This window comes from Lutjanus erythropterus, chromosome 4 (assembly GCF_056507025.1).
Source record: "Lutjanus erythropterus isolate fLutEry1 chromosome 4, fLutEry1.hap2, whole genome shotgun sequence".
Classification (NCBI taxonomy): domain Eukaryota; kingdom Metazoa; phylum Chordata; class Actinopteri; order Lutjaniformes; family Lutjanidae; genus Lutjanus; species Lutjanus erythropterus.
In genome coordinates, this window is record NC_139320.1 from 20,908,864 (window position 1) to 20,933,164 (window position 24,301).

The 24,301-nt window shown below is 38.4% G+C and overlaps 2 protein-coding genes across 2 annotated transcripts in view; both read left to right on the top strand.

The window, feature by feature from the left end:
* The first annotated feature begins 904 nt into the window (after nt 1-904).
* Nucleotides 905-13,851, top strand: pdcd10a (programmed cell death 10a). The gene is made up of 8 exons (XM_084717327.1): nt 905-1,239; nt 5,641-5,834; nt 9,113-9,166; nt 9,376-9,493; nt 10,205-10,331; nt 12,369-12,447; nt 12,544-12,626; nt 13,088-13,851. The coding sequence occupies exons 2-8, from the start codon at nt 5,745-5,747 to the stop codon at nt 13,167-13,169; spliced, it is 633 nt and encodes a 210-aa protein (XP_084573453.1). The 5' UTR covers nt 905-1,239; nt 5,641-5,744; the 3' UTR covers nt 13,170-13,851.
* A 6,283-nt stretch (nt 13,852-20,134) lies between these two features.
* LOC146328343 (cilia- and flagella-associated protein 337-like) overlaps nt 20,135-24,301 on the top strand; it is a 41,713-nt gene continuing 37,546 nt past the window's right edge. Inside the window, 3 exon segments of the mRNA XM_084716286.1 lie at nt 20,135-20,215; nt 21,061-21,369; nt 23,611-23,784. Coding sequence (XP_084572412.1) covers nt 20,135-20,215; nt 21,061-21,369; nt 23,611-23,784 — 564 coding nt within the window.

Genomic DNA, 24,301 nt, shown 5'->3' on the forward strand with positions numbered 1-24,301 from the left:
TTCACCATTTTCTTACTATCAGAATTAATAAGTTCAAGTAAGTTTAATCTTGATTTGTTAAAACAAAAGTCACTCTTCAGTGAGACAACAACAGTTGGGATTGTAGATAACTATCTTGACCTACAGTACAAAAGTTAATTTCGTACTGTGCTGAAATTGAAGTTATTTCAAATCTAAATATATCCTCTGCGTTATGGTATGCCATTGTCGTCAATAACAAACAAACAAACAAATAAGGCTCTGAAATAAATCCTGAAATTAATAAATTAGGCCATAAATATATAAGCGAATGCAAATATAAATATATAATGCCACATCTATTTGTTTCAGGGGCCTTCTTATTTCACAATGTCACGTTTATATATTTCGAGAGACTTTCATTTCATAATGCCACATTTTGTTTTAATTTTAAGAGACTTTTATTACACTATGCCACATTAATTTATTTCATGATATTTTTATTTTAAAAAAGCATATTTATTTATTTCAGTAGACTTGTTTTCATTATGTCACATTGATGTCACTTTTGCATTGCATAATGCCACATTTGTTGATTTCAGGAAACTCCTCTTTCATAATGCCTTATTTATTTATTTCATTTGCATATTTATTTTTTTAATGTATGTATTAATTTATTTAATATCGACTAAACTGACATTCTGTACTGCGTACCTTTGCCAGAAATTGTATTTTGTGTGCCCTCTGAAGGTAGAAAAGCACTAAAATGCTCACACAGTGCTGGCTCTATCAACGAAAACGTCACAACGGTTAAAAAAAATAAACCACCTGTACCTTCCTGGGATTTGTAGTCTGCTATGGTAACCACTACAATGACGAGGCATGAAGGAGACTTACCGAAAGAACTACAACCAGCCTCTCGTGTGAAACAACTGTCACACCGCCCTCCCCGACCTTCGGCTGCAGCTTTGTCAGGCAGAAAACTTCCTGAACGAGACTCAAACCACAACAAGAGGGGGGCGAATAGTCTGTGGGAGCAGATAAAAGAAGCACTTGTCTGATAGTGTTATATTACTTTCACATTAGCGCTGTTTTTTCACTAAACAGTTAGCTAACGACATAGCGCTTGTTAGCTAAGGACGGAGTTGATCACCTGCTCTAAACTGCTAATCTCCTGTTAGCGCGTTAACGCTGCCTGTTTGTTCGCTTTTATACATCATCCATCTCTTTGTCATCGGCTCGCTGCTTCTCGTCTATTCATTGGCAGCAATATCACTGCAGGTAAGTGTCGTGTTGTAACTGCCAACCCTCTACACCTGCCATATGTTAATTAGTTCAAATGACAAACTTGTTGGGGTACAGTGGTTATGTCGCTGTAGTCTAGCATCACCTGTCAGCTGTCTGCTATCACAAATACAGGTGAATGGTGTATTTAGCCCTCACACTTAAAGGGGACCCCAAATGTAAACTACTGGCAAACTTGCAAAATGTTTCCTTATATGTTTCTTATAACATTATTAGTTATTTAATTGATATCATTTGAAAAAATCTATTATTTTAGGAAAGTTAGAGTTAATTTGCATATTGTGTGAAACGAAAAAATACCGAACACGTGAGGAAATCTGTCTGCTGTATCTATCTCTCCTTCAAAATGACCAGCGGAGAGGCCTACCACCCTGCAACCATTAATTAATTATTATTATACTAATTGCCCATTATTTTTTATAATTTATTAATCAGTTTGAGTAATTAAAGAAAACATTAAAAAGTCAAAATTCTCTGATTCCAGCTTCTTAAATGTGAGTATTTTCTTGTTTCTTTCCTCTTTTATGACAATAAGATGAATTGCTCTGGGTTGTGAACAATACAAGACATTTCTTGGGCTTAGGGGAACACTGATAGAAATTTTACACAATTTTTAAGGAATTTTTTGGTCCACACAACTTATTGATTAATTGAGAAAATAACTGACAGATTGACAGTGAAACCTGATAGTGTGTGATACTTTAAATTAGGACCCATGGCAACCCATGTGACATATGAAAAAACATATATCTCTGGGGTCTGTGAGTAACCCAGTTGGTAGAATTAAGGTTTAGGAAGGCTTATGGAGAATGAGCCACTTTGTCTGCCCCAGCTGTCAGATAGGGAACTGACCTCAGTGACCTTACACACATAGTCACCACCATAATGTGTGCCATAAAAGTGAATGAAGAAGCAAGATAATTTGGTTCAGAATTGCCACCACAGCAAAATGAAAATGTTCGACCTTTAATCTTTTCAGCATAATTTAGTTTCTGTTGATACATTGGTCATATTACACAGCTCTAAGTGCCATGGTGGCTTTAAACTCAGCTAGTTGTTATTGACAATGAGCCAGACATGCAGAATTATGGTTGCAATTATCTGCTGTTGTGGCCTTTTTTTCACATAGCCTTCTTGGTTCAGGGCAAATTGTAATAGTTTTAAGAAGTGGCTAAAAACAGTTGTCTAAAAGACCCTTGTACTGGCAGACATTTTGACATGCCATGACAGGTAAAAAACACAGATGAAAGTAATCAAATGAATTCATATTTCTATTCCTGTTTGTTATTTTTGTTTTGTTAGTGAGCCAGCATGCGCAGTACCAGAACCCTGTATTTGTTAAATCTTTTGTTTGAAATTTCCACCTGGAGAAAGGTTTATATATTTGCATTTTCGGAAATTTGAGTCCTGTGCACAGATACTACTGTTTCCCCTCCTTTCCAGTTACAGCTTGCTCCAAGTTTGCTAGAAAACTTAGTGTGTGTTTAACAGATCTTTACACTCTTTACGCATTCACTGATTGAATAAATGCTAACTGATCAATTATTATGAGGTCTCTGTCTCACTGCTGCGACTGTGAGTCTGCAGAAAACAACTGGGAAAGACAGCTCTCACTGTCTGATTGGGGCCATGCATTTTAGTGATGATCGATTTGAAGCACTTAAAAATGATTATGCAAACTGTGAATATCGCTTGGAGAAAAAAGTGGAAATCTGGTGAGCTCTGGCAGCACTACACCTATGATGAGTTCACTTCTTTGTCCTTTCCTCAACTGGATGCATAGGGCATGTGATCATATATAACAAAGTAAAAGAGTCAGTGCTAATTTAACATGCCAGAATTAAATTCTCCAACACTCCTTTCAGTACTGACAATAATACCATAGTGCCAAATGTGACAACTAAAGACATTCTTGCAAGTCCTGTTTAATCCAGCTCTATGCACAGCGTGCAGCAAACTTCAGTATTGAATAGAAAATTATCAAAAGTAATCCACTTAGATTATTTTTAAATATGCTATTTTTTATTTTAGATATTTTATATGGTATATGTGGCATATTGCCCAACAGACATTTTAGCTGTTTATATTTTCATCTGCCAGACAGCTACACAATATAGAAAAAAAGCAGACATACACCAGCTAATGTAAACTCTGCCACTTGTTTCTCCTTCCCCTTTCAAGGAGGAACTATGGTGCCTGCAAAACTCACAAAAAAACATGAAAGGCCCTATCTAGAGGCTCTGAGTGTTTGGCTTGTCTGTTCTGGGCTACTGTAGAAACATGGCAGTCCAACATGGCGATTTCCATGGAAGAGGACACTTATTCTCTAGATAGGCTATAAATTGCTCATTCTAAGGTTAAAAAAGTGGTGATTATACACTAATGAAAACATACATACATAAATATCCATGCCTGCCACATTCTGCAGATAAATCCCCGTAAATCTGACACACTGGAAACTATGTACAATTTTGTTTTGTCATTATCTCTGACATTGTACAAAATACATAAATATTAATATTTTCTCTGCCAGCCTTGAGGAGTGTGTGACCAACAGGCCTGGAGCTTGTCTGCAGCTAATCCTGCATTTTCTGGACAAATCAGCTTAAACATTTTTTTGTGCATATTTATGACTGTGTGATCAAAGACCTCTTGCGGTTGTAGTGACTGAACTTTAATAAAACCTAGACCACCTGCTGACTCGCTCCTCTGAACTGTCCAGTAGGGGACGCAAGTCATCAACAACTGTTAGGCTAAGACAAGGCATACATACCAGCACTGGTGGGGTGAAACTAGTTACATGAACATCATGTTACATGGTGATCAGTGCTTCCCAAAGCCCAACATGGTTTCATCAAATGTTTTGCCCGTACTCCAAAAATATTCAGTTTACTGTCCTAAAGCAGTAAAGACACCAAAAGAGTCTTCACATTTAAGTAGCTGGAATCAGATAATTTTGTTTTTTTTTTCTTAAAGGCTCAAACTGATTAATCAATTATCAAACTAGTTTACAGTTTACAGCTCTGTAAGTGATATATAGTTTCAGTCATTTGTCAAGCAGACGTGTCAAATATTTAATTTAATATTTAATAAATCTCTTCACTGTAAGGATTTCCTGCTTTTGTTTGTCATTTTGGATAGTATATAAGGAGTCTTTGGGTTTTGGATTGTTGGTTGGACAAAAGAAGCAATCTGAAGATGTCACTTTGGCCTTTTGGAAATTCGGATGACACTAAATGATTAATTGATTTAAGTATTTGACGTCCTGGGCATGAGACTCAACAATTATCCATCTTTTTATTGCATTTACAAATAGCCACTTACAAATCCTGCTTACTCTGCATTTAAGTGGAACGTCCGATCGTGACTACGGCTGATTGTTGTCATCTCCTGGTGGTAGTTGTTTTCAAATGTCAGTATGAAGACACTGTGACTGATTCTCCTCCCATAATCCTGGTCAGCTGAGTTTAGGAAACACTTCTTCCACTCTCAACCCATTTATAACCCTAATGCTATAATAGCGGGCATCGAAGGGCAAAGTAAAACACCTAATAAACTTAAAAACCCTCTCAGTTGCAGTCTAGGAGTATAAAGTCATGGTCATCAGGTGGAGGCTCACAGGAATCTTGAAAAGACAAGACACACGCATGAAGACATGCTCACTAATTGTCCCTCCCCTGCATTTAATGATCTGTTTGAATGATGAGAATGAAGAATGATGTCATATTTAAAGTCACACAACAAACAATGAATGAGGAAGAACTGGTCCTGGAGGTGTCAGATACAGGCGTGTGTGTGTGTGTGTGTGTGTGTGTGTGTGTGTGTGTGTGTGTTTGAAAGAGGTCAGTCAGGAGGAGGATATCATAGGCATTTCTCTCTTATTTTAACCACCATGATTCACTCCTTCATGACAAGACCGAGGGAGAAAAATCACTGTAGGTATGCCAAGGCTCTATATTTATCACAGTGATATTTTTTGCAGCAATAATATTGAAGGTCGTGTTCTTTATTCAGGTGTGACTCATGCCAGTTTTGTCACCATTGCACCCAGTGGAACAGTGAAGTGCACACCCTTTGGCAATGTGGCTGTTAGGTGATGATCATGTCTGTGACTGAAAAGCTTTCTAGGAAGTTGTACACTTGGGGTTTTATGACACGTAATGGGAAGAAATAAAAGTGGCGTATTCTTGGAATCATTATAAAATGCATTTTATGAATTTATTCTACTTGAATACACCAAATTTATGTGGTTAAACTCATTGCTGATCCGGAACTGTGGTACATTTTTTTCCTTTTGATCCCTTACTTTGTAATTTCCATCCACCGCCATCTATCTCTCCTGGCTTGTTCACCTGTCCTGCCCCTCTTCTTCCTCAGGTCCTGGTCTGCTCCCATTCTGTCAGTCTCCGTGAGTGATTAAATGCAGTGAAACTGGCATCAGTGGACAGGCACACACACAAAGGGCCATTGATTGGTCAAAGATGACCATGGAAGACATGAAGAATGAAGCTGACACTGCCTCAACGGGCTCTATGGCTCTCTATAGTGTGATGTATCCTGTCTTCAACGAGGTAAAGAATGTAGAGTTTCAGTTGAAGTTTAAAAAATGGGGAATATGTTTATATTTGTTGCATGTGAAAGAAATGTGTATGAGATTTGTGATAAATATTCAGGTCAAGTAAAAGGCTGCAATGTGTGTTTAATGAAAATGCTAATGGAGGCTGGAGCTTATGGTGGGGCGGAATACAAATAAGGAAACAGTAGATGTTGAATGTTCCCTGTTAATGTAAATATTGAGTTAACAAGGAAGAAGTGCTAACAAGGATAAGTGCTATTCTACTGTCCATATATGGTAAGTAATGATACACTTGTAGGTACACAAGTGCACTTGATATGTCATCAGAAATTAAGGAAACATGCTAAATTGAAATACTCGTCCTCTGAAATTTCCATTCTAGGCTGGAATGACTGTTTAAGTTTTCTCGATTCACATTAATTAGTTCAAATTAATGTTGAATGTTTGCCAAATGAGTCAGTGTCTGTTTATGGGTTAAAAGAAATCATTAATAATCTTTAAAAGAAGTAGATGTTGAGCAATATGTTAATGGAGTCTGGCAGGCAATAAGACAGGTGGTCTCTGAGCTCCAACTCCAGAGTGTGTGTTTTCAGAGCAGTGAGCTTTTGCTTTACAGGCTTAACGCTAACAGGCTTAACATTACATTGACAGATCGACTTACAGTGGATGACTTGGGATCACTTGTCAAATTATAATGTTGCTCTCATCTTGTGCTCCTGCACCCTGCTTGAACTTCCTTGATTCTGAGGAGGAGAAGGCAGGGGGAAACGACTCGCTTCAACCATAAGTCGTATTTTACATAGGGATTGAACCTTAATATACTGAATGTGGCTTCAACTTTATATTTGGACTGCAGTACTCAGTTGTTTCATATTGCTCCTTTAAGTGAAATGTCTCAATAACTACTGGATGGATTGTTGTGAAATTTGGTGCAGATATTCATGGTCCTCAGAGGATGAAAACTTTGATCTGTTGACCTCTCATCTAGTGCCATAATCAGATTAAAAGTTTAATTTGTCCAATACTGTTTACAACCAGTTGTAGAAAGTACATTTACTCAAGTTCTTTACTTAAGAACAAATGTGAGGCACTGGTATTTTACTGGTATTTCCATTTAATGCAGCTTTATACTTTTACTCTACAGCGTCTCATAGGCAAATTATGTTCTTCTTACTCCACAACATTTGTCTGACAGCTTTAGTTAGTTACTTTTCATATTACATTTTCCCATAACTTTCCTGTCCGGTGATTTTGAATGTTTGTGATAACTTGAAGGATTAGCTGTTCATTTACAAGTTAAGAAAACTGTCTTCCCTCTTTGGCTTAATGAAGAATTAAAACCTTTCTTGGATTAGCTGGAAAGTCGATCATCACAAAGCTGAAAACAGGGCTGTTTTTCTGAGCTCAGGAGAGTTGACTTTTCAGAGATACATGGTTCTCACAGGACAGTGAAGCTACACACTATGATGATCTTAAAGAGTATGATGCATTGCTGTAGATTAAACTACAGTAGATTAAGTGGTTAAAAGCTCAACCTTAAACACCTATAGAGGTTAAATGAAACATACACATTAATGCAGCAGAAACATTAATCCAAAAACATCATAATAAAGTAATAGAAAAACATTGACCTGTACCATTTTACTGCAGAATGAGTACTTTTACACTTTAAGTACAGTTTGCTGATAACATTTGCATACTTTTACGTGAATAACATTTTGAATGCAGGACTTTTACTTGAAGTGGACAGTGTGGTATTAGCACTTTTAATGCAGTAAAGGATCTGAATACTTTTTCCACCCCGTTTGCTATTAAATACCTGCAAAACTAATGAGATTCCCATCAGCTTCAGCTGTGCTTTGTGATAAGTGCCAATTTGCACTAATGAGTTGCACCGAGAGGAGCAAATCTTACATCAAAAGTGACAACACAAAAAAAATCAGTAGAGGATACTATATGTGGCAACAAATCCATTTGAAAGTAAAATCACTGGCCTCATTTATCAAACAAATTATATACCATTTTGTACTGCAAACATCAACTACAGAAACCTACATTTGTGCTCTTTGTGTATGGGTAACACACACACACACACACACACACACACACCACACCACACTTAAAGGACAGGACTATTTAATATTTTACCACAGAAGACAAGAGTGTTGTATTTGAAAGCTTGGCAAACACTACGAATTTGGCAAATTTGAAAAAAAAAAAATTTACTGGCACATTATGAGTTTGTGGTGCTGATCATGTAATCGCAGTGTTCCCCATTAACCTCTTTCGTTGTCTGTCCACTCTCCAATCAAGGCACGAAGTGCCAAAAAAGTTTAAATTGCAATTTCTACAAACTGCTGTATAGCCCAAGGCAGAGTTTCTCAAACTGGGGGCATAGAGTCGCTGCTGTGCGGGTGTGTGGATGACCATGTGAAAAATATGGAGTGAAACTAAGTAGATTCAATATGATTTATTTGGGGATATAAACAAACAAACAAGTTCTGGCATGAACTTTATGAACTTAATGAACTTTTTTGGCCTCAGGATTGGGCCACAACAGAAAAGGCCTTGTGTCATTTTATCTCACATCTGGTCACTGTAACATTTTCTTGTTGACTATTAAAGGTCAAGTGTGTAAGATTTATGGTGATGGTGGTCTGATTAATTTGCAGAATACGGCAGAAATTGAATATAATATTCAAAAGTATGTTTTCATTAGTGTATAATCATCTGGAAATAAGAACCAGGTTTTCAGCCATTTATATCAACAGAGGATGTGGGTCCTCTTCCACAAATGCCACCATGTTTCACTGGCTCTAGATACGGCCTTTCACATTTGTTCAAGTTTCGCTGCCTCCATAGATTCTTGTACACAGTTTGAAGGAGAGAATGAGATAAAGTGTTTGCAATCTTAAAAGACACCGTTAGATACCACAAAATCCTACACACTGCTCCTGTATTTTAAACCCACACATTTGAATGCATGGTATGCACGCACAGACAGAACTTGTAGTTTGAAGTAGTGACAAGGTTTGTAATACCAGAATATCAGCTCAGAGGAATTCTTCTGAAGTCTAGATGGAGAATACAGATGAATGGACTTTTCACAATACAATAATACAGTGTCCTCCTTTGATATTGCGGGATGTCGGGCTTGTGTGTACTTTCTGCAGAATTACATTTCAGGACAGAGAAGAGGCCATGATAAGAGCTAAGCTCTGTGTGCGTTGTGGTTTGTGCTCTTGGCTTATGTTTGTGTATTATAACTTGCAGTTGGAGAAAGTCAACTTATCAGCAGCACAGACCTTGAGAGCAGCTTTCATAAAGGTAAAAATAAGTTTCTTTTTGTTAGTTTGTTCATATTTCATGGGATGAACTGCCATCTCTCTTGAAATAACTGTGCCTATACCCTTTTACTTTTTAAATTATTTTCAGGCTTTCTGTTAAATTGTAGATTTGATGAATCTTTAGTGCCACAGAAGATCAAGGCTGACTGGGATTACTTTCAGTGCATCTGTATGTTTGTGTGTTTCAAGGCAGACAAGGAGAACCCAGGCCTGACCCAGGACATTGTGATGAAAATACTGGAGAAGAAGAACTTAAAAATCAACTATAGTGAGGTTCTACTTCGCATGGCTGCCGATGATGTGGAAGGTAGGCTGCTCTGTGACTGGTTCATTCAAGGAGAGAAGGAAGGTGGAATATGACGTGTCACATGGGACAAACATGAGATTTACAGCAGGTATAAGAAGTAAAAAGAAAGCTAAATTAAACAGGCCAACTATTTGCCACCATAATTTACATATCTTTTTGTGTTAATATATTGCTTCCTGAAAAGTAGTTTTTAATTTGCGGTCCTCTAGAGACTGTGTTGGATGATTACCAACGTAGCTTCACTTGGGTTTCTCTGGCGCTCCAGCCCATATTACAATAACCCAGTTATCCACTGGGGGGAGCTGTTTCTCCACAAATCAACTGCTCTCCTTGTTCTCAAATGTTCCTTTCTGTCTGTAATTGAATTCCTTGTGCCGTGTACAGTGATTGATGGTAGTAATGAATTCACACATGCACACACACACTTTGAATGAATTTTAAATGTACCTCCTGCATGGCGCAGCCCAAATTCTACCTTAAGCCTGCCTTCACTTAACAAACTAAACACCATCACGTTAAAGAGTATGCATACACGTACTTGAGCCCATATCAGTTTTATATATATACGCTATTGATGCTTTCTTTCACATGTGCCACTGTTATTAATTGCTTCCTTTCAGTGTCCCCTGCAGCTATTTGCATGTGTGTTGACGTGCCTGTCACAGAGGAGTTTGAAGATCTGTATTTTTTTCTTCCTCTTGATGTTTTCAGAGTTCATGATTGACAGGCGAGAGCCAGAGTTCCAGGAGCTGAACGAGAGGGCCCGAGCTCTGAAACGCATCCTCAGCACCATTCCAGATGAGATCAATGACAGAGTAGGCTTCCTACAGACCATCAAGTAAGAAAGCTCACTGTGTGATTGTGTGTGTGTTCAATATACACCAGGCTTAATTCTATAGAAGAGTTTCAGTCTAACTTATTGTGTTAAAACTATAATGTGCAATATTTCCACATTAAAATGTCTAAAGTTGCTAAAATTATGTTATATATTTTGTTGAACCTTGAATAAATTACATATTTCTCTGGGTTTGACCATTGTTGGAAACTTTTGGGATAATATAACAGTGCCTTTCCTAGTAGATGCCAGTTGCTATAACTTACAGGGAATTACAAGAACAGAAACACCAGTAAGTAAGGAAGGAAGTTTGTGAACATGACTAAACATAACAAATAAAACTTGTCTGTGAATGTGATCCTGCTGGAGTCACGTTAGATAGATTTCCAGTGGCACTTGTGGATTTTAACAGTGAAGACAACAACTCCCATGATCCTACACTAGTTCACAACATCATCAAACTACATCTTTTATTATTGTTTAAAGTGAGAGACCACTAACAGCAGAACTTGCATATTTTGTGTTTAATTGAATTCATTGCCAGATAATGTCTGAAGAAGAATTTTGTCAACCACTCCAATGGGTGATTAAAATCTTTTTCTTTTATAGTTAAAAACTAAAGCTTTAAGGCAGTGCATGTCTTTATGATGAAGACTCTTATTGCACATAAACAAAAAAAGATTTTTTTGTGAGATTAATTTTAAAGGAGGCGCAATTCAACACAAAGTCAAAGGAAAGACATGAGCTTCTGTGAAGAGATGCAAGTTTGCTTTATGCAACGTAATGAGAAAAATGAGCACAAGCTGAAAATCTCTCAATAGTTTCTGCTGAGTTTTATGGTCAGTCTGAGTCGAATCAAACACACACACACACACACACACACACACACACACACACACACACACACACACACACACACACACACACACACAAACACACACTCCACACACTTGGGTTCAGTGCATACATTACTAGCCAGAGCTAAGGTCTATATTGTTGGCTTTTTGGGTGAATCAACAGACTGCATAAAACCATTGGTCCTATTCATGTGAATAACCCAGGGCGATTTACTCCTCACTCTGTCTGAACGCACCTTAAGAGCTCCAGTCTGCAAGCAAGATATGATCACATGCTGCAGTGGTCACAGTATGTTTGCCTCACAGCAACTGTTTGGCTTCCACTGCTTCAATCTATTAGTTTGTTAGTGTTATTGTGTGACTGTTGTGTGTTTTTAAAAAGATAGATTGGATTCACAGAAGTCACCTGATAACAAACAGACTGACAGATCAAGGCAGCTGCCTTGTAACTCTTGTGTTCTGTGAGGTAAAATTACTGACTTTGCCCATGGAGTTTGGTTGGTTTGGAGAGAGTGCAAAATTTTGTTTATATATCAGTGGTTTGCTGTAAAGCGGTGAAAATACTCTAAATATAGCGTATACTTAAAGTGATGTTGACTTTTTTAGATGGGCCTTTTTTTAGGTGGATAGCTTTTGTGCTGGTCCTTCTCTCTGTTTCTCCAAACTGTTGGTAATAAAATGATGACAAAACTGTAAGGTCCCTGCATTCTGTTTTCTATCCCTGTCTGCTGTACTACACACACACACACACACACACACACACACACACACACACACACACACACACACACACACACACACACTCACACTCATGCACTAAAGAGAAAAAGTGAAAGATGTTTCATTTTCTTGGCCCACTTTGCCATTATTTTTGATCGAATCCAATACTCTTAGTGAGTCACTGCTTAAGTTACTTACCCAGCGGAGAGCTTAGAAATTAAATCAATTCAAAAGGAATGCTAAAAAATTAAAGTTATGCAACAGCAGATTTCAAGTGCATGCGAGGGGAGAAAAAGTTGAAGGTGAAAGTGTGTTTGTAAGAAGAGGGGGAAGAAAAGGGAGACAACGAGTTGGATCAAAGAACTGTAGTTTCAGGCTATCACCGCCTGATAAAAACAGGCAGATTTTAGGATATTGTTTTGTTTTTTTTAAACTTGCACTTATTTGTGTGTGTCATCCACAGAGACATCGCCAGTGCCATCAAGGAGCTGCTCGACACAGTTAATGCTGTCTTCAAGAAATACCAGTATCAGAATAGACGGGTAAGCAGATACACGCAGAAGAAAAAAATGCACATACACAAACGCAGTTTCTGTGAAATAAGTGGAGCTGAAAGACTGTCTGTATTTATTGGTTAGGCGCTGGAAAAGCAGAAGAAAGAGTTTGTGAAATACTCCAAGAGCTTCAGTGACACTCTGAAAACCTACTTCAAAGATGGAAAGTATGACACTGTTTCTAGTTTATTCTCTGTTTTTGGACTTTTTTCTGTCTGTTTTTCTTCCTTTTTCTGTCTTCTCACTCACTTGTTCAGCCTTTTTTTTCTTTCACATGCACGCACAGAGCAACCAGCACATTTAATAGATGTACACGCACATGACCAGCGCACACACACACACACACACACACACACACACACACACACACACACACACACACTGTCACCACCATGTAAATGGTTGTCGTTTGATCACAGGCCCGCTTCTATCAAATCCACCATTGCTGAATAATTCCCTTGACCCATTTCCCGTGGATTCATGCTGGCTTGTATTCTCTGAAGCCTGACATTCTCCATTCCAGCCAGATCAAAGTGTTTCCTGGATCAATCCTAATATTGTTGCCATGGTTTCTTTGCTACTATGATTGACACATGTGTCCTTGTGTCTCTGTCACGGTTGTTTCCAGAGTGATAAACGTGTTTGTCAGCGCCAATCGGCTCACCCACCAAACCAACATGATCCTGCAAGCCTTCAAGACCGTGGTGTAGCAGCATGACAGGACAAACACACACGCACAGACGGACGTTTTTATTAGAGAGCAGGTGATATGAGGCTTTGTAATTTGTAATTTTGTTATTCTTTGCTGTATAATTTATAATGCTGTGGCTTTGTGGGGGGATCAGGTAGTTTGAGGTTCAAAGCAAATCAGGTTGACAGTAATTGCCAGGGATTTTTAACTCTCTTTTATGTTGTTCTTTTATCAGATTCTTAAGTCGATATTTCTTCATTCCTTTATATATTTCTCTCTCTGTTCAGGACTGTGTAGTTTTGAAAAAAGTTTAGGGAGAAATGTGATTATTTTCCATGTCCTTAAAAGTTTGGTGATTGCACAAGTCTACAAAAGTACAAAGTGTCATTCAGTTTCCAAATACATTCCCACATTTTTGGACTCTCATTTTGTTGTCATTTTTCTTTTGTAAAGCATAATCTTCATCTATATGGTGGTGTCACATACACTGATAGTGGCACTAATATCCTGCCACTATCAGCAAGCATCATGTTTAACTTCAATCAGATCTGTTCAAATCTTGTCGAGAAATCAGGGTCTGGATAAATTTGAACTGGAGACTGTATTCATGTCTGCTGTCTTTGTCCTGTACTGTTGTAGCATGTACTGCTTCTCCCAGTGCATCATAAACCATCACCATCCAGGTGAGCAGTAACTCACCAGCTGTGCTGTCGTTTTCTTTTTACTTTAGGTACCAGAAACATATGTGGGTCTTCATATTTACTGTATACTAACAAAAGATAGTCCGATGTATAAAAGAACACATGGCTTTTTTTAATGAGGTGATCAGAGATGCAGAATCTGAAGATAATGACCTAATCTAAAGATTTTTTGGGGATGTGTGTATGTACTAGGAATCTGTATGCACCCTGTCTAACCTTTTTTTTTTTTACCTCTTTTAAAACATCTACTTGTGACTCCTCATCAAAGGTTAGGGCCTAAATGTGGACATGAGGTTTGAGCCCTTCAACCAGAGGGATTTTTCCTTCTCTGATCATTTGATTTGGTTTTTACAGACGTGATGAGGTAAAAGTATGAAGTACTTCACAAGAAAATTTGGATCCTCAGATTTGTTTGGTAAGGAAATGCTGCTGTATGCCATACAAAAGGAAAATCTAGCTTATGTTTCATATCGTTCACTTGTATTTCTTCAGTTTGGCATCAACGTCCACTTGGTCAATGATTGATGAACTGATTGGATTTTGTGAGGTCAGAGATCACTGTGAGCTCACACACATTTTAAATATCTAATAGGGCTGAATGTTTTTGAAAAGATAACTAATTGTGATTATTATGACTGATATTGTAATTAAGATATGATTTGCAATATTAGAGGTATATGATAATTATGACATCATTATTCTTACTTTGATTGAAAAATGTTAAAATGATTATGGTGTGAGAGCTTGTGTACCCGCCTCAGGCGTGAGCACGCAGATCTGGTCTGAGAGGCTACAGTTGACATTTAGGCTAAACACATGGTGTAAATGGCGTCTTTCTGGGTCAGATTTTAATGTCGCGTCTTACGGACACTTGGATTACACCACACGAGCAGTATGGAGACATTTTGTGTTTTTTTTTGTTCTTTTGTTTGCATTTTAAAATTGGTCACCATTCACTTCAGTTGTACTGGACTGGGAATGTTTTGTGAACTGGAGATCTTCACCCATCCTCACATCATCACAGGGGTGAGTAGATATTGAGTGAAATTTCCCTTTTTGGGTGAACTATCACTTTAAGTCTGTAGAATATAATGTGGAGGAGAGGACATCTCAGCCTCACAACAGTTATTTATTGACGTTTTTGACACATTTTGCCTTTAACGAATATTGCACTTCCTTCTATTTGAAAATTGCAGAGAGCCATATTGCGACTTTGATAACATTTCGATTAATTGTGCAGCCCCAGTATCTAATCGGATGAAATGATGAGGTGCTGACATTTTGTATCCCAAAGGTCAATTTCACTGTGACATCAAATGTTCAGCTCTCTATCAGTCCTCTGTAAAAATAGTCTCTGAGTGAAGACAGCATATTTCTCACTGGAAATTATTCATTGGAATGATACATGTGTAGTGATAACTTTTTTTTAAATACATTTAATACCTTTGAAATTTGACTGGTTGGTGGAGGCTTACTATCACAAGACAGACAATTCTAACTCTTTTCCCAAATGTAGCGTATAAAACCACAGGCAGGATATCACACTGAGATATTTCCAGCAAAGCTGCCACAGTGTTTGATCAGAGATTTCTTTTCTTTTCAAAATCTACCAATGTCATGCCAGATATTTAAACCTGCTATGAGGACATTTTAACTGGTTTTAACAGTCTCAGTTTAATACTTATGTCTCCATATGATCTACATAACCAAACAAGACCATCAGCAAGAAGGTTGGCTATTTTTTTATAGTTAATCTTAATTGGATTAACTTGGATTTTCCTTGAAATCAAATGAAATGAGTTTAATTGTTTAAATCGTTAGCAAGTTTAAAAGAGGCGGTTGTTATGGTTGAACACTGCCGCGTTTTTCCACGGGCCACCAAAATTAACAAAACATTAAAGTTCCTTGTAGAAGCTTTAACATCAGTGAACAAATCCTTTATTTAGCTGTAATCGTGGGCACAACTTAGTGCTCAAACACAGGTTGGCTTGTCATGAAAACCATTCAAAACTGTAGTAGCTGAAGGTTGTTACAACAATCGGCAGAAGTAGACTTGGTTCAGGCAAAGAAGGTACAGCAGAGGAACTTTGCGTAACACTTTCAGTGACGGAGGCTGGATGCTTCTAGCAAATGCTTCAGACATGAATAAATACTAATTGGTGGTTAGTGACTTGTTTGAATTTCATCCAGATTTCACAGAATTTGAAGCAACAAATAAGTTTCCACAAATTTATTTGAGCATTGATGTATCTTCCTTTCTGTCTTTGTCTTTCTTTCTGGTATTTTAGTTGCAACGTCCTTGACAACATTCATTGAAGCAAACAAATAAAATGACAGTACTTGAAATAAATTCCTCAAGAACTCCTGAACAAGAGTCAAGAAGAGTGTGTTGGGGGGGAAAAAAAACACTTTTCTTTTTATTGCGAAAGAGTTCTGTCATTTGAGAAAGATTTTCAAAAGTGGGTCTCTCTTCAGATTTGCATTGTTGTATGAAAAGTGCTTCATTTCCGCTCAGTTGCCCTTGCATTCTCTTTCTTTGCCTGCACCTCTTTCCTCCCAGTACTAAGATCCGTACCAATTTTTTCCCCATTCCAGCAACTTCATTCTTCTCCCTGTATAATAGTGGATTTTCCATGGTGGATTTGTGGTGGGCTATTTTGGGCTCTGTACTGGCGCCTACATGCACCACTGTAATCCAATTGTGATAGTGTTAATTTTTAAAGCTTTATTATTGAAATTGCTGAGACCTAATTTTCTGATCCTGTCACCGTTGACGACCGCTGTAATCAGCTAATTCAAGTTATTCCAGGCCATTAAGTCACACACAGGGATTGGTCGTGGTCACTGAAGCAGCAGGGATGCAGGCGGGGAGGGAGGGAGGGAGGGGAAGGATAATATCTGTGTTGGATGTATGGCTTTTGTGTGTATTCATGCTTGCAGTCGTACTGGCTATCTATTTGTCTCAGTTTAACAAATCCCTGAGAGACTTTTTCCCCTCTTTTGTTGCATGTGTTTGCACCTACGAGTGACCTGCAGGAAGTCAACTCAGAGGCATTTGAATGGCACTATAAAGCTCAGCCGGTGTGTGTTTTATTTTTGTTCAGGTCCAGGTTCACGTCAGTACTTTTTAAAGTCGTTTCAATGCAGGAACACTTTTATGAGTGGCAGTAGAATACTAATGTTCTCCTGAATTGTGTTGCTGTAGCTATGGTGTCTGTTTGTAGTGTGGTAATTGTACCTCACACAGATTATTTTCTCTCCGGTGCCTAATCTGTGAATAGAGGTATCACACACACACACACATTGTGTTGCATACAGACGATAGGGCCTGGACTCACAAACAGGACTCTTTTTGACTACTTGGTTGCCAGGAAACTTAGCCTGAGTCTTTGAGAGTGAAGGATAATAAAAGAAAAGAATTGTGTGTGTGTGTGTGTGTGTGTGTGTGTGTGTGTGTGTGTGTGTGTGGCCTCTGCCACTGTCTGGGCTACTGGGGGCAGTTAACTCTCTCTGGGGGGGTGTGTGCTGCAGCCAGGGCTGTTAGCGTTGATTGCCTCTCAGACATCGCTGGCTTAGACAAACCTCTGGACACAAAGCTTGGGGCTCCTGGAATCAGCTGAATCTCCCACAGACAAGAAGAACCAGCCAAGGCCAAGTGAGACCAGCCAGAGGCTGAGGATTTGTTTGAAATGTCATACATTTAAAAATGGTGTTTCAACACCTCAAAGCATAGAGGGACTGTAGGACAGTTTACTCTGGACACCCGTTGAGGACTGAGAGGATGAAATTGGTCGTCTTGGTAAGTCTGAATTTGTTATTATCCTGAGAAAGTGTGTGTTCAGCTCTACTATATGGACTTCATGATTAAAAATCTGCTTGACTGAAGTGTGTGTACACAGTGGCAGCCCTGAAAAGCTAATCTGACAGTGATGTTGCCAGGCCAAGAGCCTGTCTTTATGTAGTTACAGCCTGCTACTGAGATGGTTTTTTGGACAGTTTGACTGCAGTGGATGATACGCTGTACAACTTTAATAAACCCTAGATAGAAATCCAGCAGTGAAAGTTTCGAGAGAGACCTGAAGGGCCCATTGAGGAAGAACCCTGGTAAGTGTTTTTTTTTTTTTTGCCAACAGATATGACATTCTAAATTTTTTATTTTTCTGTTGCATTATCCTGTAAAGTTCACATGATTGAAAGCAGTTCCCTACACAGTGTAAAAATAAATTATAAATTAGTCTGCAGGCTGCACTGACATTTTAAGTCGACTGAATGTGAAAAGACAACATTTCTAGTCAAATAAACTTGATATTAAAGCTATAATAGGTCACATTTCCACGGTAAAATGTTATTTATTTTGTTGAGTTGTGTACATACGTTGTTCTAAAAGTTTGCAGCAATGTTCTTTCCAGAGAAATGCGTAACTTTTTCACAGTAACAGTGTGTTTCCTGTGAGCCATTGTGGGGAAAGCATGGGATATGTCAGTGGGGAAGTAAGCTGATGAATGTGACTAAACATAAAGTGAATAAACTTTAATATTACTATTGTCAATTAACATAATTTCTACCTGAGGCGTGTCAGATGTATTTTCATCAGCTGGTTGGTTGTTTGACAGTGAATAAAACAACGCTCATGCTCAACTCCCACGGCAACATTTCTTCAGACACATGGATGAATATTACAAACAAATTTGATTTCTTTTTTACATTTTCTCAGTTTGAAGATTCAGTTTCTTCATTTCGCACAGAGAACTTATGGCCGCAGCTGCTCCTGTTGGAGCTACTTTGTTCCAGCGTTCGCACAAAGACGATATGAAAAACTGCTCCCACTGAATTTATTAATATTTAATTTTAAGGGGGTAGTGACTCAATTCAGTACTAACCTTCATCATTGTTTGCAGTGTTTTCATTATAGTGAAAACAAGCAACCATGACTTTAAGTGTAGAAATGAGCAGCAAAGTTTAATTTTAAATGTTGTCTTCAAATTATAAAAAGAGTTTTTAACTTAATTTAATGTGCAGTGCATTAATTCAACTCTTCATTTCAAAAAATACCTCAAATTAAACGCAAAGAATTTCAAGTTAAAGTAACTTGAATGAATAAAACTTGTATATTTCCATTAAGTTCATGAGAAAAGATTAGTTGATTCCACAGAATTCCTGTGGGATTGACGGTGAGACTTAGCAGCACTGATTTGTGTTTGCTCAAACAGCAATATGTATGCATCAACTCAAAATATGGGCCTCTTGTTGTGTTCATTTTATGTGACTGTGTCTGTGTAATCTCATAAAGACCGATGCCAGCTGCTCGCCACAGAACAAGTCAGGATGTAGTTGATTAAAAGTTATCGCACTCATAAACAAAACATGATCGAATTGTCCCCGAGGTTTCGCCATTCTTTTCATTTATTACTGTAGCATAAACGTATCTGTCGCCGCCTGCTACTTGTTGTCAGGGATGTAAATAAAGAGGTGGATAAACTTTCATCAACCATCAGCATCATGTTGCAGTTAATCACCATTATAAAAAAGATAATGGCCCCAGCAAAGCATTGATTTTTTGCTTTCATTACACACCCTGTCATCTAAATCTCTGCCCAGTTTGATGCCACTTCCAATGAATTTCTCTCATAAACGTTTATGTCGGGCTAACAATGAAACACGGAGTGTTTGCCGTCCTCCGCTGCCCTTTGTAGGGTTTTGCAGAAACTTTTTCATCATCTCGCATTTCTCTTTTTGACTTCAAAAGTGCTTTTTAATCACCACACAGGCTAATTTAACAATCCCTACCTCCCATTATTCATGCTGTTCATCTACCTGAGTTCAGTATTTTACTTCACATTACCTGACATAACAGAGACCTGACATGCTTTGGCAACCTGCTGCCTCCATCATCCATTTCTCAGACATAATTTGGAGACCTATTCACCCACCTTTGAAAGCCACCGAGCTGGGGGAAATTGTCTGTTGAAAATGAAAGACCTTTGCACAGTATTCAACACAGACATGTTTGGATAGAGCGAAAAGAGCCAACAAAAGGAGTCCGCCACTGCTGCTGTGACTCTGCCGTGTGATTATGGTGACATGACAACCTGCTGTGAAACAGATATAGAAGGTTACTAAGGGATTACTCGAGCCGGGAACATCCCGTTTCGTCATGTAACACCTTGAAATGTGGGGAATCTATTATTTGACTCTGAGTCAGTGCGGACGTGCATACACATACTTTACCTTCCTGACCTTGTCTGGTCTGCTGGTGATTGATTGACAGGTCTAAGCTGTAACCATGGGAACGAGGATGGAGGTGGCACAGCTTGAGAGCAGGATGAACGCTGAGGACTACAGAAAGCTACAGGGCCTTTTCCTGGTGAGTGTCTGCTTGTTTTTTTTTTTTTGTCAGTTTATTAAAAGTTTCAATAACACTTTATTTCAAGGGGTGTGCATAAGACTGTCATTACACTGTCATAGCTATGTCATGATACCTGTCATGAATATGAAGGAGTCTTTATGAATGGTTATCACTGTTGTCATTAAGTGTTTCTTAGTCAATTATGTCACTTTTAAAGCAAAATTGACATTGTTTGAAATGTATTTGTTGCGAAACCTTGATATTAACCAAAACAAAAATGTCTTTGTTATGACAACTTGACATTATCAAACTGTTTAGACTTATATTTTTAACATTTTACATCAAAATTGTCATATGTGGTTGGTTATGACGCTGGCCATCATGAAAGTATTATGATTGTGTCATGAATGTTTTCATTGACCTCAGGTAATGTGCTACATTTTGAACTTGTCATAAAGATGTCATTAAGTTTTATTATTGTTAAATGCTGTTATTGTTATTATTGTTGTAGATAATTTCCTGGACGCTTAGTTAAGTCATTTAGACTTGTCGTAAAGATGTCATTAAATGGCTGGTTTGACAAGAGAGTACATTACCAAGGTGATTAGCATCAGCTCAGCTAGCCATGGAGCTAGTTGCTGAATAATGACTCAGCTCCAGGGCCACTGAAAGTCGCTTAATGACAACAGTCCCCTTCTTGTTCATGATAGGTGTCATGACATGGTTATGACAGTCTTTAAATAAAGTGTCAGATTCTTATGACAACACCTTTAATTTACATGGGAAACAAGTGTTACCATAGTATCACCCCTCCAGGTCTGATTTGAAATATGCACACATGCCTCTTGTTGATGTTGATACAGGACCCCTCAGGTGCATCTCACTCCTTGTCCAGAGCTGAATTCATCCATCTGGCTTCGTCATCAGTTGGCCATGGCTCCAAGGAGGAATACGGCCTCCTGTTCGACAGCGTGGTCGTCACCCAGGAGCACCGCGGCCTCCTTCTGGACATTGACGCAGTGAAGGAAGAAGGGCGCATCGACTGGGGAGGCCTGTGCTCTTTTCTGCTGCTTGAACTTTCTGATAAAGTGAGGAACACCAGAACCAGCAGCACGCCTCGCTGGAAGCCAACGCGCACTTTGACCTGTCCACATCGAGACCCGGTTCAAAAGGTAAAACGGTCACTGACCTCTTTGAGACCTCTTGGAGAGGAATAGTTTGTTTCGAGGGTCAGAACATGTTGTCCATTTCAAACATATGATCAGTTGCAGGATATTATCTGAAATACATTTTGACAATGAGCGACTGGAGAATCCAAACTCTGCTGACTGGGTGGAATTCCACATTATTAAACATTGTGTAAGAAAGAGTTTGAAGTATTAGGCTCTTGCTCATCAAAATGGCACACCTCTTCTGAGATAAATGGCTCTGGACTCCCTTAAGTTTAACATCTATCAATTAATATGTAAATGAAGTGGCCGGGAATAAAGTGCCTACTGCTGTGGTTAAAGTGATGGCTCACCACTTTAATCTTTCAATCCTGGGAATGTCAAAATGTCAGAGTGTTGTGTAAGTTGTTTTGCAAATGGCTGGAAGGTTTTGACCCCTTTAGCTTAGATCAGTCGTAAAGAGGCAGACAGACTAATTGTCGCTTAGAAGGCTCTCATTTCTGTCCGTTTAATTAAATGTGGCGTAACTTAGCCAGGGTAGACAATAGAAAATACTCTTAAAGCAGCACTAATCCATATTTCTATATAACAATAGATCAAATGACCGCAGTGTGGCAGGGGTTACTCATAGTCACAACCCAGAGAGAATTATCCATGACTGCAGTCCACCTTAGCTCTATGGGAAGATCCCTGAGCTGATTGTTTTGGTTTAACAGCATGTAATTACGCTGTTTTATAATTAATTCTCCAACTTTAACACCACTGACTTGAGACTTCACTTGGACTTGAGCCTTCTGACTTGAAAATACTTGATACCTTCACCTCTGCCCAGATATACTAAAAAAGTATGCTATTCAAAAAGTGTGAATCCAAAAATTAATCAATTTCCTGAATTAAGCACTGTTTATGCTATTCCTTCCCAGCAAGTCGACGCTTTCCTCTCTAAAACCAGTCAGACTGCATCCAATCGAGTTGCAGGACACAATGTTACCTTACTGAGCTCCAGTTAGAAGAAAATAATACCAAAGATAATTTGGTTTGTGTACAAAAACTATGCGGGCTGAAAATTACAGACAGAGATGCAACAAAGGAGAAATCTGTAATGTATTTACTGTAGTAAATCACAAAACAATCATGATATGTATTCAGAAATAAGGAAACAAATTAATGCAGAATGATCTGTAAATGAGTAAATGTCTGATTATGAGTCGTCAGAAATCATTAACAATCTTGTAGATGGAGTGGATTTTTATAACGTTATATTAAGCAAAATGTTAATGGAGTCTGGTAGGCAGTAAGACAGGCAGTCACTGAACTCAAACTCTAGAGTGTGTATTTTTGGAGCGTTGGACATTTGTTTTTAGGATAACATTGACAGCTGACTTGCACTACTGCAATGTTCGTGCCGCTTGACTGAACTTCCTCGAGTTGCTTCATTTCAACCTTTTTTCCACTCACTATTTGGACTGCAGTAGTCATTTATGGATGCACAATTGTTTCATATTGCAATTTTCAGTATATGTCAGTTTTTAAAGCAAGCAGGTTATAGATTGCCAAAAAATATCAGCTCTCCATTTGGTGCATTTGTGGAAGAAAGGCACTAGAAACTCATCCAGTATGTTACCAGTGACTCACCAGCTGTAGATGAATAGGTAATTAGAGGATAATAGAATAATTAGAGATAAATACACATTAATCTGAGGGAGCCTCCAGTTGGCTGTAGAAGTAACCCAGTCTGCAATAAATACATTGGTAGTACATTGAAGCCCTGACCTCTGTTGTATTCTGAGTAGTAATAAACCTTCATTAACAGCATTCAGTATCTCCTTCTCATCAGACACAGTCAACTGAAGTCTTTCTTCTGCAGCTCACAATGTTTTTTCTTGTAGCCTTGCCAATAAAATGGCATCATTCATTAATCCTTTTTGTTTTATTGGTTTCAGCGCAGAAGAATGTGCCCTTCTCACTTATACTCGCATCCAATAAGCGAAAGATTTTGTTAAATTACTTATTCTAGTGAAGTTTTATGACTAAAGATAATGAAGAAATGAAAGGAAATACTTTATGATGAAATATTTTCATCTTAAAGGCCGTAGCCTCCATTTTACTAATTAACTGCCCGTTAAAATGTTATAAACTACATCACAAAGAGCATTATAGCAGCTCTGAAGGCGAGTCTGTCTGTTGCACAGTCCCTGTCTAGGTTAAATGGTGTTGTTTTGTGATGTCCTCTGGTCTCCCCAGGTGTTGCACCTGCAGAGTTCAGGTCAATATCTAACCGTGAGTAAAGGAGGAACTGTGGGGCTGCGGGATGTAGAGGACATGTCCCTTCTCCACACACATCGACTGCAAAACAGCACCGTCACACCCAAAGACCTCTGGGTCACTGACATGGTGCTGCTGCACAATGTCCACAAGGTGAAGAAAGTCACATGATGAACAACTGGTCAGTCACATTATTGATTGGCATCCACAACCTGCCACATTCTGGGTCTTGTAGCTTCATTTACACCAGTGATTTTTAAACTGGGGGTTTGGGGACCAACAGGGGGTCCTTAATGGGTTCTCAGCAACAATAAGAACAGAATATTTTCATTTTTCAAATTATTTGGAAGTTGGAACATGAAGACGAGAAGTAGGATTGGCCATTTTGATTGATCATTGACTGATTATTAAAAAAAGTTTGGGAAATCCTGGTTTACACAACTGAACAAATTTCATTGTGGAAAATGATTTAGAGATGAATTATTGATCAGTAGTCTCAATTTTTAGGGGTCAGACATTGTGCTACACCGAGGTAAACAAACATTTCAGTCAGTCAATTAATTATTGATCAGTGCTTTTGGTTAATGGCATTGCAAACATGACACTGTTGCATAATGATCAGAAAATAAAAATTCATTTTCCAGTGATAAAACCATCAATTATTGATAAA

Coding starts and splice junctions, on each gene's coding strand:
- pdcd10a (XM_084717327.1), top strand. CDS start 5,745: ATGACCATGGAAGACATGAAGAATGAAGCTGACACTGCCTCAACGGGC. Junction 9,167..9,375: donor TGAGAGCAGCTTTCATAAAG/GTAAAAATAAGT, acceptor GTGTGTTTCAAG/GCAGACAAGGAGAACCCAGG. Junction 12,627..13,087: donor ACCTACTTCAAAGATGGAAA/GTATGACACTGT, acceptor GGTTGTTTCCAG/AGTGATAAACGTGTTTGTCA.